The sequence below is a fragment of the Cyprinodon tularosa genome, unplaced genomic scaffold (genome assembly GCF_016077235.1).
Source record: "Cyprinodon tularosa strain WSP-4 unplaced genomic scaffold, ASM1607723v1 ctg100, whole genome shotgun sequence".
Taxonomy (NCBI): Eukaryota; Metazoa; Chordata; class Actinopteri; order Cyprinodontiformes; family Cyprinodontidae; genus Cyprinodon; species Cyprinodon tularosa.
In genome coordinates, this window is record NW_024037783.1 from 240,267 (window position 1) to 253,631 (window position 13,365).

General features: G+C 37.7%; 1 protein-coding gene across 1 annotated transcript in view; it reads right to left on the minus strand.

The window, feature by feature from the left end:
* Positions 1-7,356: 7,356 nt before the first annotated feature.
* Positions 7,357-13,365, minus strand: part of LOC119775646 (NLR family CARD domain-containing protein 3-like) — a 60,486-nt gene continuing 54,477 nt past the window's right edge. Inside the window, exon 11 of the mRNA XM_038273735.1 lies at positions 7,357-7,559. Within this exon, the coding sequence (XP_038129663.1) occupies positions 7,357-7,559 (203 nt within the window). The remainder of the gene's footprint in view (positions 7,560-13,365) is intronic.

Sequence of the window (13,365 nt, forward strand, 5' to 3'; positions counted from 1 at the left end):
GTTACTGGAGTACCACAGGGATCAGTGCTAGGACCAATTCTTTTTACTATATATATGCTCCCAACTGGTAGAAATATGAGACTACAGGGCATTAATTTCCACTGTTATGCTGATGATACACAGCTGTATCTGTCTATTAATCCAGATGAAGCTAACCCATTACATAGATTACAGGCATGTCTTGAATACATAAAAGCCTGGTTGACTCTTAACTTTCTGCTCCTGAATGCAGACAAAACAGAAGTTATAGTCTTTGTACTAGAGTCTTTGAAAAGGAAACTGATTAGTTAGTCATTTCATTTGGATGGGATTAAACTGATTTCAGATAATTAAGTAAAAAATCTTGGTGTTATTTTTTTGGTGTCAAAAGCACACACATTTGTTACTTAAGTAAAAGGATAGATACTGCGGTTTCAAAATTGAAGTTTACTTTACTAAAGTAAAAGTGAAATAGTATGTGCTCCAAAAACTACTTAAAGTATAAAAGTATAAAGTAACCTTTAAAAAAAACAGCCAGATGCCACTACATGAATTAAAAGCTCAATTTTTCGACTATTTCAACTATTTTATCAGCAATGTGATCGTTCCTTATGTTTCTAACAGAGCACTTCGCTCTCAATCTGCAGGTTTACTAGTGGTTCCTAGAAATTCTAAAAGTAGAACAGGAGGAAGATCTTTTAGTCATCAGGCTCCTCTCCTGTGGAATCAACTACCAGTTTTGGTCCGTGAGGCAGACACCCTATTTGTTTTAAAGGCTAGGCTTACAACTTTCCCTTTTGACAAAGCTTATAGTTATTATCCTCAGCTATCTCTATAGTTATGCTGCTACAGGCTTTGACTTCTGGTGGACAAAGGGCCCCTTTTTTCATCATGCTGCTTCATTCTATCTATTGTTCTACTCTGGAGAATCTGTTAGTTCAATCTAAAGTTATGCTCTCTCTACTTTTTCTTATAGTAGCTTCGCCTCATCTGATCGTGTTTGGCTGTGACACCATCCTGGAGAGAAATATCAGCTGTGCTGCTGCCATTAACACCTTTGTTTATAGATGTTGGAGATCGGCCTGTTTTTCAGTGTAGTCCTGTTTCTCTGACTATGACTGGCTGGATGTGCTCTCTTCATCCACTGACATGGGAGCTGGTTCGGAGCTCGTTTGCAGGGCTGTGTATTTTCTGGATGGGGCCACCCTTTATAGTTGCCTTTTGTATCTCTGCTTGTGTCTCCTTGAATCCCAGTCGGCCTCGGCAGATGGCCACTCACACTGAGCCTGGTTCTGCTGGAGGTTTCTTCCTGTTAAAAGGGATTTCTTCCTCTCCACTGTCGCTACAAGCATGCTTAGTGTGATTGATTGCCTTTGAGTCAATGAGTCGATGCAATCAACTAGTTTTCCTTAGTTAGAAAACTTTGAATCAATTTGACTGTATGATCTGGTGAACTGTAAAGTGCCTTGAGATGACATGTTTTGTGAATAAGTGAAGCTTTATCAATTCAAAATGTTTGGATTAGCGTTCCAAGCTTTATAGAGTAGCCCAACCAAGCCTTGTTAGGGCTCAGAAAACATGCAAATTAAACTGGAAGGACAGGTCCAGTAGTACAGGGATAGAATTCACCTGCATTGGCTTAGGAGAAGCTGCAGTAATTTGTGTCTTTAATCCAACCTGGTAACATTGTGAAAGACGGTATGTTCCTTCTCACTACATCAAAACTATGACATGTGAGGAAAGATTACTCTTCTCAGAGTCTTACAAAGTACCTGGGTTCTTGTTTTCTTATCATAGCTGAGTGTTTGCTTCGATAGGAACTTGTGATCCACAAAAGCCGAAATGATGGATATGCAGATCCTGGAAAAGCCACAATAAAAAAAAATTACCTGTAAAAGAATTGTATTATTGATAAATATATTTTTTACATTAGTGTTTTTTGTGTGCACTTTTTCTTATTTTAAACTAGACTGTTTTTCAACTAATCTTATCAATGCAGAAACAAAAACAATTTTACCTTATTTTCTGAATGTCATGATAAAATTTTCACAAAAAAAATAAAGGTTTAACAAAACACCATACGACACAGGCACCACGCTATGACCAATCAAACAGAAGTTTTTGTGGAAGGGTGACTCATCCATTTTTTATTGACTATCAGCGCTGATTTAGAGTAGTCACAGATGAAACTTGCCATATTAAGTGGCGGCAGGGAGTTTATATGAAGAGTTTTTATGGTTTCTTGTAAAAATTTTACGTACCAGAATTTAAAGTCGAATATTTTTTCTTTTCTTTGGCAGGTTTTAACAGTTTTAGTTAATTTAATTTTTTTAGTGCAATTAGAATGATCAGAGCTCACTCTCTGTTCCTTGTACATACAATTCTCCCTGTTAGCAGATATAACTATGCAGCTGTTAGACAACTTGTTGAGCAGGATTCCTTTTCATTAGAGGCAATAAAAACACCACACAGTTCAGTACGTGCTTTTGATTCTGACAGAGGAGAAGTGGTTATTAAGCAATCCACCTGCACTAGAAGTTTTATTCACCTTAATACGTGACAAACAACATGCCCAATTAGCTTTCAATATGCACATCACTTCCTCTTATTGACATGTGAAAATAATAGCACAGTTCAGATTATAAATCTTATCACTCCTATGTCTTTTCTGCTTGGTTGATGCTCCAGGCCAAGCTGCAGAGTTTCAGAATTATGATCTCCTGCATCAAAATGGGACAGTTCGATGCTGGGACACCAGGACGCTGGGACTCCCTGCTGCTAAGATGCGCTGCTACTGATGCTGAGCCGCAGGACCTCTTGACACTATCTCCCATAAACTTTGTATGTATAGCAGATGCTTTGACACCTACAACACCTTCACTGTGAATGTACCTTTATTGTTGCATTCAGTGTAGTTAAAAGGAAATTAGTCTGCCTTAAACTTTTATTTTAATATTTATTCTTTTTCTTTCATCGTCAACATGGTTAGGCTAGAAATCAAAAATAGAAAAGTGTAATTTAGCTTTTACATGTAGTTTATTGGTATATGTTTTTTATGTTGCATGCAGGGTGTAAGAAAACAATAAGAGCCAGTACGTTTTTATTTGATCTTTCCTTAATTTAAAGTTGTTTTCACCCTTTGTCTTTGTGTAATCCAAAAGTTACATTATTTTTTTTTTTACAATCTGTTTATATAATATTTAGCGGTTAAATCAAATTATAGCTCTAGTTGGTTACATACATTGGGTTGTACATATGGCACTTTTGGCTTCAGACAACATGCCAGAAAACTGGGAAAGATTCATTTTTCCCAGTTAAATTTCATGAGATTCCTCTATGAAGGTGTGGACTCAGCACCGATGTTCCTTGGTCAAGGAAATGCCCCTGCGTGTACCTATCCTCTAATGTAGGACTGGGCCTTTATTTCACTCAGATACATCTTGGTCCAGGCCATTATTGGAAGGAGGCCAGAATTAGAGGCAGGTCTTTATTTGATCAAAACAGACTACCAGTGGAATGAATAAAAACGAGATTTTGTCTCTTTGAACCTATAAAATACTAGGTTCATTTATTGAAAAAGTACAGTTACCATAACGGTATACAGAACATTATTCAGACTTCTTCCAGCGGCTGCAATTTTTCTGCACGGCAATACAAGAAAAGAAAAAAAAAAATACACAGAATGGAATCTTGGCCAAACTGACTTGCAAAACAAAATTTGGCTGTTCTGCCATCACAGCGAAGTTTTATTTGAGGCAGGCTAAGTGGAAGTTGGCTATGAGTATCATATATTTCAAGGGAAATTCAGAACAACGAAGGCCAACGAAATTCTGTCATTTCAACGCTGCCTGGTTACGACCAGACCTACCGGTGATCACATTTGTCTTTCAGATCAGAACGATTGTGTAAGGCCACTACGATCTCTGTGTAAGGATGGGACTTCCCATGCTAATGGCTTGGGGTCATTACCAAACATTGCCCCCCTGTGGTACCTATCACAAGTTGTTGAGGACTGCCCAGGAACATCGTTGGTTCTTATTATAGCCCAGCCTGTATACCAGTCCGGCCATTATTTACCTCCGCCAACAGTGAGACCTGCCATTGTTAGAGACCCGGCCGCTAATGGAATACAGGCCAATATTAGAGGATTTATGGTAATTTAATCAGCATTTTGTACTTTTTGTGACAACTTGTCATTTGGGAAGAGCCTCAGTACTGATTGCTGTAGGCATGTCTTTGTCTCAATTATATTAAAGTGAGTATTGATAATTGTTGATAATTGTTGTCTTGTAAAAATTAAGAATAAGAATAAATAAATAAATAGAATAAATAATTTATCCTGATATAAATAAAATGATATTATAATAACATTTTGCTGTTTGGGATAGGCTCTATATGACTTGAATTTATTGTTCTGCACTCTCTGATGAAGAGGAGAATTCTGCCCTCTTCTGGATCAAATGTCCGATTGCATTTTAAATTAAGCTTTAGAGATAATTCAAATTATTCGTCATGGCCAAAAGTGCAAGCAACCCTACGATTTTCAATAAAAGGAAGTATTTTTCCAAGGAAATTGTTATAATTACATGTATAGTTTTACACGTATATTTCTTTTGTGTCTGAAAAAAACCAAAACAAGAGGACAAACCCAAATCCACATATTAACATTTAAATTATTATAATAGATTATTACAAAATTGAGGATGAATAACTGTTTCAAACATGGGATTTTCATTTAAACTCACCAAAAGCAAGAAACAGGTGGGGGCAGCAAAACAATCACATTTGAAATTAGATAAAGGAGAAGTTAACACTATATTTGTACTGATTTCTGTGTGACATACTTTGTATGGAGAAATTATCTGAGGATTTCAGTGCCAAAATTGTGAAATTATCCACATTCTCAAGGTTACAAGTCAATCCTCAGATATCTTGATGTAGTGTAGAATATCTCTGAAATTATCTCTGAAATTATCACATCATTCCACTGTAGCTAATCCCCCTGGATTTGGACAAAACAGAAGAGTTGATGAAAGACTGTAACACAGGATATCCTTAACGAGCCGTCCTAATGGAGTTGAAAACAGATACCCAAGCTGTCCTGCAACCTGAGGTTAGACTAGTGTTAGAAAGAACTAAATATCAACATTTCAATCAGCTGAAATGATAAAGCAGGGAATCCAGGAGGACTCCACTACTGACAAAGAAACATAAAAACCTAGACGGTAGTGTGTCAAAATATGAGTAATCAAAAATCTTGCAGAGAAAATGGCTTTATTGGTAAAGCTCGTCATTCTGCTGTCTGCTGAAAAGATGAGGAAAAAAATAGCACGGTACCTCCAGCCAAGTATTTTAAGTTCATAGATATTTTGTTTGTTTGTTTGTTGTTGTTTTTTTTTTTTACCTCTGACACTACATGACCTTTCAAAGAGGAGTTGTCTAAATGTTTAGTTAAGGGGCGTGAGAAGTTTGTTGATTATTTTAGGAAACAAGTGATTAAATATGTTTTCTCTAAAGGGATGCAACTAAATATTAAGTAGAGAGTACCAATTACTTTTACTGGAACAATTTTTGGAGGTTTTAGGTTTTTAATTCTGCAAAAATTCCCAGGTGACAAAATTTTTAGCCATAACTACTAAACCGATATGAATAATGAGTCTAGTACCTTGGAGCTGTTATGGTTCTCCCCTTGTGTACTTCTTTTTGAGTTTCTTTTTAAAGTTTTCATTTTGATTTATGTTATTCTGTGTTTTCTTGTCCAGTGGGTTCTTTTCCATTTTCTGTTATTTTTATGCAGTTTTGTCTTTCTTTAGTTGCTCTCTATTGCCCCCTTGTGCCTTTTTTGCATTTCTTTCTGCTTTCTCACACCTGCTCTATATCAGATCATAAGCCCATTCTTTGTACTGTTCCCTATTTATACACCACCTCTGCAGTTTCCCATTGCTGGTATCTTGTTGTTTTGTTGCTCTGTCATTGTTTGGCTCGTCATGCGTGTTTTCTCCTGGATTTTGTTTCTGTTGCCCTTTATTTTATTAAACCTGCAAGTACTCATCTCTGCATTTGGTTCATCAACCCTCACATTGGCAAGTACCTTATAAGCACAACATATTAATTCACCAATCAGATTGGTCTTGGTACAGGTGATATAATGCTGTGAATCATTTGGCAGACTTTACGTTGTTGAGTATTGACACAGTCATGTCTTTGATCTTAAGTTATACGTTTATTGATAGAAATCTATTTTTGGCGAACAGTAGCACACATTTACAAATGAAGTCACAATAGGAAGCATTTAGAGAACTGGGAATTGTGAATTACATTACATTATGAACAGGTACAGTAATCTCATTAAATAAACTTAAGTCATAACAGTCAGACAAAACTATCTCAACTCTGAGATAAATAAAACTTTTATATTAATTTCAAACATACAAACAATCAAGCAAGATTACCCACTACATGCTTTTTTGTTCGTTAAAATGTAAACTAATGTGTTAAAGAGAAAAAAATGGCATCTATGATTACGATAAATTATAAACAGACATAAGTTGGTACTTTTCTGCCATTATGCAGTACCTGCTTCAAAGATAAAAACAGTTCTATTAGAGTCTAAATCTAGGGTCTGCTCCAGACATCGTTATTGCCTTCATAGCGTGCAAAGTAACTGTCTAAAAATATAACATTAATGTGTCGATTCAGATAAAAGATACTTTCTAATTCATTGAAATTATTCCATATGCTCATTTTTTAAATTTACTTCTAATAGATTCAAAACTATTGCTTGTGTTTGATTGAGATAGGATGATTCTCAGCATTTCAGAGGATTATACTTAATAAAAGTTTGTAAAAAATTTTTTATCTCTTTCCAAGACTTAAATACATTAGTGGCAGCAATAGAATGAAAAAATATAGCAGGATAGTAGAAGAGTGATCATGTCTGTTGCCTCAGAGGCAGCCCTAAAAACATTATATCTCCAGAAAATGACCCTTTCTGCCCTTAGAATTTTTTTGTCTGTTTATGGATCTCCTTTGCTACTTCAGTTTTCTCTAACAGTGCAAGCTAAGCAAAGCTGAAAGTATGAATTATTCGTAGATGCAGGATAATTTTCATTTGTCCACAATTTGACTATTTACATAATCAGAATATATATCTTTTACCTCCCAATAAGGATGCATGTAGGCCTACATACATTGATATAAGGAATGCTGTGCTCAGTTTGGGAAACTTTTTTCTCCAAAGAATCAAACCTTATTATTCAACCTGCATCAGAGAAACTGAACCGGACTCATTCTTACACTCTTGTTTTGATCCAAACCCGAATGCAGCATAAAGTGGTTCATTGAATGTGGTCTGAAAGGTATGAAGGTGGATCTTTTTTATTGAGAGCACCATCCCAGGACCTCCCAGTAGCAGCAACCAGTCAGACCATCTCTGCACAGCACATGTTTCCAGGTGTCAAACCTCTCTGGATGATCAGCATAGGGCTGCTTCTCTTCTACCATCTCTGCCTGTTTGTTGTCTTCACTCAGTAGGAGATTTTTGTTTGCTGTGTTGGGATCCAATTTTTGCTCAAGGAAAACTGATAATAGAAAATAGACAAGAGTCACTACATAATCTCTGAAATATAAATTTTTGTTGTTATTCTAACCTTGGCATTATTTAGACTACAAAATAGTTTATAACATATTGATTTATTCTTTAATGGATTTAAAATATTGCCATACAATTGATTCAATCTGTTGATGAGATTAGAGTAACTGCCCAGTGACTGTTACGAACTAAAAAATAAAATGAGCCATATATAGTAAGAAATTACAAAAGGACTTAAAGTAAAACAGTGAAACAGGCAAATTTATCCACGGTCATTTGTAAGGCAATCTAATAAATAATTGAACTTTATTAATCTCACACTGGAGGAATTTACCTCTGCATTTGACCCATCCCTATGGGAAGCAGTGGGTTGCCATTGTGCGGTGCCCAGGGAGCAGTCTGGGGTTAAGGGTCTTGCTTAGAGACCTAGAGTGCAGGCTGTTGGGATCGACCCGGGTACTTGCAACCTTCTCAGAGCAAAAGCGCACTGATCTAACCATCAGGACAACACTCCCCAATCTTAGTCAAACCTTAGATTGTTGGTAGACTTACAGACACCCTTTCATCCCTCTGGTGTTTTTCTTTACTACTCCCTATCTCTGCCTTTAGGTATCATTTTTATTTATTTTGGACAGTATCTTAAGTTCTCTCTTTATCAATTTAGTGATACTACACCTGGCCAACTGAACGTGTGCTTGACTGTTTCTCCCTTCAGGTTTAAACATTCAACTAAGTGTGATGATCCCCTACTGTCCAGTAGGTGTTGCCATTTCACTGTTTGATTTTTGTTCTTTTCAGGAAGAAGGTAGAGGGGCTGCTAATTGAAGGCACCTGGTGGCTGTTAAATACTGGCATCCAGTCAGTCACTGGCTCTGCTTGCTTTGGCCTCCAGACGAGACCGGAACAGGCAGCATTAATCTACACTTCTCTTTGACTGGCTGAGCAGCTCTTCGATGCCATAATTGGGAGAAAATAAATTGTTTGTTTGAATCCGCTCGTCTGTCTCCCATTTTTGTCAGTTCCTATAAGTGGGGAGTGACAAAGGGGGTCTTTTCTGGGATTTGAACTCGGAACCTCTCGCCATCGTCATTGCTGTAACTTACAGCAGGTTCTCTCTGTAACAAACAGCAGAATTCCACTACATTTAGTTTTAACATTTCTTATTTCGTTGTGGGAGATAAATGCTCACATCGAGCCTGGTTCAGCTGGAGTGAAGTGTGAAGTGAAGTGATTCTCAACAATGCAACAATTGGCCATCTATGTATAATAAAATCCTAAAATCAACAACCCAATACTTTGTGTCAACTGTTGCTTGCCCTGAAGATGGGTTTGCTATACAGTCTCTCACAAAGTATAACTGCTAAAAAAACACAGATGGCTTAACTCCAGTGATCTGGTTTGTCTTAGAGATTATATGTGTGAAATAAATACATTGAATTTAACCCACACCCTTGGGGATGCACTGGGCTGCCATCGTGCGACGCCTGGTGAGCAGTCTGGGGTTAAGGGTTTTAGACCCAGAGTGGCAGTATGTGGCGGTGGGGCTTGAACTCAGAACCTCAGGATTCCGAGCTCTATACCCTAACCACTAGGTCGCCACTCCCCCAAATGTGCTACACATTTAATCCTTAGCCAGCTGGCTGCATTTCTGCAATTGCAGCATCACACAGCCAAGAGAGAGCTGGGACTACCTCACTTACCAAGTTGGGTTAATGACAGTAATCAGATCACATTAGTAATCATTCCTGCCACCTTGGTCGTTTCACAAAACACACAGAGCAGATAAAGGTATTTTGTTTAAAAAAAAATGTCTGTCTTGATAAGTTAGTTGGCCTGTGTTACGTCAAAATGACGTAAAATGAAATTGAATATAAAATAATACGCTTATAACTAAAAATATTGAACTTACACCGTTGGGGTGATGGATTCAGGCGCAGCTTTTCACAATGAACTTTTTGTAACTTTGTATCGTCCACCAGGTCCTTACTCTGAATTTTTAGATGAGTTTTCAGAGTTCCTTTCTGATTTGGTATTAAATACTGACAGGGTCATCATAGTGGGAGATTTTAACATCCATGCTGACATTGAAGGCGATAGCTTAAGAGCAGCCTTTAATGCTATCTTAGACACTATTGGCTTTGTTCAAAATGTGAATAGTCCCACGCATTCTCATCTTCATACTTTGGATCTTGTGCTGACATACGGCATAGAATGTGAAGAAATAACAGTATTTCCTCACAACCCTGTCCTCTCTGACCACTTTCTAATAACCTTCAGGATTACTTTAACAGAGTTCTCTTCCCCCAAAAGAAGGTTCAATTTTAGTAGATCTTTATCAGATAGTGCAGTTATAAATTTTAAAGAATCTGCTTCACTTTCTCTCTGCTCTGTGTCACTGAGCAGTGCTGCAGAGTGCAAAAGCTTAGCTTATTCCCCTTCACAGGTTGATGATTTTGTTGAGGGGGTTGCTAGTTCTCTGCGTATTGCCTTAGACAACGCAGCTCCTTTGAAAATGAAAACCGTTAAAAATAGAAAGCTTGCTCCTTGGTTTAATGCAGAGCTGCGTACTTTGAAGCAAAATGCTAGGAAACTGGAGAGAAAATATCGCTCCACAGGCCTGCGAGAGTCCTTCCTAGTCTGGAAAAATGGTTTACTGCTGTATAAGAGGACCCTTTGTAAAGCAAGAGCAGCATACTTCTCCTCATTAATAGAGGAGAATAAGAATAATCCTAGATTTCTTTTTAATACAGTTGCCAAACTCACCCAGAGCCATAGCTCTGTTGAACCGTCCATTCCACCTGCTCTTAGCAGCAATGATTTTATGGGATTCTTTATAAATAAGATTGATCTTATTAAAAATAAGATCATAAGCACTCCTCTATCCGCGATTGTACCTGAGGTAGTCATGGAATCTGAACCGGGTTTAGACTGCTTTGATCCAGTTGAACTCTCTGAATTAGCAAAATTATTGTCTTCATCTAAGCCTTCAACTTGTATGTTAGATCCAGTTCCAACCAGGTTATTTAAGGAGGTATTCCCTTTGATCTCCTCCTCCATTTTAGATGTGATTAATCTATCTCTGTTACAGGGATATGTACCTAAAGCTTTTAAGATTGCTGTAATTAAACCTCTGCTTAAGAAACCGTCTCTTGACCCAGATGACTTGGTCAATTATAGACCTATATCCAATCTTCCTTTCTTATCCAAAATTCTTGAGAAAGTAGTTGCCAAACAAGTTTGCGATCACTTCCACCATAATGAACTTTTTGAAGAGTTTCAGTCTGGCTTTAGAGCTCATCATAGCACTGAAACAGCTCTGGTGAAAGTCACTAATGATATTCTCATGGCCTCAGATAATGGACTTGTATCTGTGCTCGTCCTGTTGGATCTTAGTGCTGCATTTGATACAGTTGACCATAATATTCTTTTAGAAAGACTTGAATATTTTGTTGGAATTAAAGGAACAGCACTAGACTGGTTTAAATCTTATCTATCTGATCGAATTCAGTTTGTTCATGTTAATGATAGATCTTCAACACGCTCAAAGGTTACCTGTGGAGTACCACAGGGATCAGTGCTAGGACCAATTCTCTTTACTTTATACATGCTCCCAATTGGTAGAATTATTAGACAGCATGGGATTAATTTCCACTGTTATGCTGATGATACCCAGCTATATCTGTCTATAAATCCAGATGAAGCTAACCCATTACATAGATTACAGGCATGTCTTGAAGACATAAAAACCTGGATGACTCTTAATTTTCTGCTTCTGAATGCAGACAAAACAGAAGTTATAGTCTTTGGACCAGAGTCTCTGAAAAAGAAACTGATTAGCCAGTCACTTCATTTGGATGGGATTAAACTGATTTCAGATAATAAAGTAAAAAATCTTGGTGTTATTTTTGATCAGGACCTGTCATTTAAATCCCATATCAAAGAGGTTTCTAGAATTTCCTTCTTTCATCTGAGGAACATTGCAAAAATGAGAAATATCCTGTCCAGGGGTGATGCTGAGAAACTAGTCCATGCATTTGTTACTTCAAGGCTGGACTATTGTAATTCTTTACTATCAGGAAGTCCACAAACTGTAGTTAAAAGCCTTCAGCTGATCCAAAATGCTGCAGCCAGAGTTCTAATGAAAATGAAAAAGAGAGATCATATCTCTCCTATCCTGGCTTCTCTTCATTGGCTTCCTGTTAAATCAAGAATAGAATTTAAAATCCTCCTTCTCACATATAAAGCCTTAAATGGCCAAGCTCCATCTTATATCAGAGATCTGATTGTTCCTTATGTTCCTAACAGAGCACTTCGCTCTCAATCTGCAGGTTTACTAGTGGTTCCTAGAATTTCTAAAAGTAGAATGGGAGGCAGATCTTTTAGTTATCAGGCTCCTCTCCTGTGGAACCAACTACCAGTTTTAGTCCGTGATGCAGACACCCTGTCTACTTTTAAGGCTAGGCTTAAAACTTTCATTTTTGATAAAGCTTATAGTTAGGGTGGCTCAGGTTATCCTGAGCTATCTCTATAGTTATGCTGCTATAGGCTTAGACTTTTGGAGGACATAGGGACCCCCATTTCATCATTCTGCTTCATTCTCTCTCTGTTCTCCTATTCTGCAGAATCTGTTAGTTCAATCTCTAACCTTCTGCTCTCTCTGCTTTTCCTCAGAGTAGCTTTGCCTCGTCTGTTCCTGTTTGGCTGTGACGTCATCCTGGAAAAAACATCAGCTGTGCTGCTTCTATCAACACCCTTGTTAATAGATGTTGGAGATCGGCCTGTTTTCCAGTGTGGTCCTGTTTCTCTGACCGTGACTGAGTGGATGTGCTCTCTTCGTCCTCTGGCATGGGAGCTGCCTTGGAGCTCGTCTGCCTGGCTGTGTGTTTCCTGGACGGGGCCGCCTTTTACAGCTGCTTTTTGTATCTCTGCTTCTGTCTCCTTGAACCCCAGTCGGCCTCGGCAGATGGCCGCTCACACTGAGCCTGGTTCTGCTGGAGGTTTCTTCCTGTTAAAAGGGAGTTTTTCCTCTCCACTGTCGCTACAAGCATGCTTAGTGTGGGGGATTGTATTTGAGTCAATGAGTCAATGCAATCAACTGGTTTTCCTTAGATAGAAAACTTTGTATCAATTTGACTGTATGATCTGGTTGAACTGTAAAGTGCCTTGAGATGACATGTGTTGTGAATTTGGCGCTATATAAATAAACTGAATTGAATTGAATTGAATGATCTGTTCTGTGAAAGAAGATAGAATAATATGTCATAAATATTTACAGAAAATATGTGTACTATGACCAGTTACATAAAGAAATATGAAAAATATTTATTCTTTTTAAGAAAACTAAAAATACTTTAGAGTCTGTAGCCTCCAGCCTTGGTCTTTCATGCCAGCAGAAATCTTTCTCAGCTCTGATTCTCCTGGATGGTTAAAGCTCAGATCAAGCTCTCTCAGATGAGAAGGGTTGCAGGTCAGAGCTGAAGCCAGAGAAGCACAGCCTCTCTCTGACACCAAGCAGCCTGACAAGCTGTAAATAATTATACGGCCATATTGTTATAACATGGCTATCAAATGTACTCTTTTTCAGTGCTGATCCAAATATTGTCATTGGGAATACAAACACAATAACAAATGTATTTATAGTTTTTAGTAGGAATGTTTATTTTGTTTTAGTTTTTAAATACTGACCTAAGAACCTCCAATCTACACTTTTTATTCATAAGTCCTTGAGAGAGGATTTCTACTCCATCATCACGCAGGTCATTGTCACTCAGGTCCAGCTCTCTGAGACACGATGT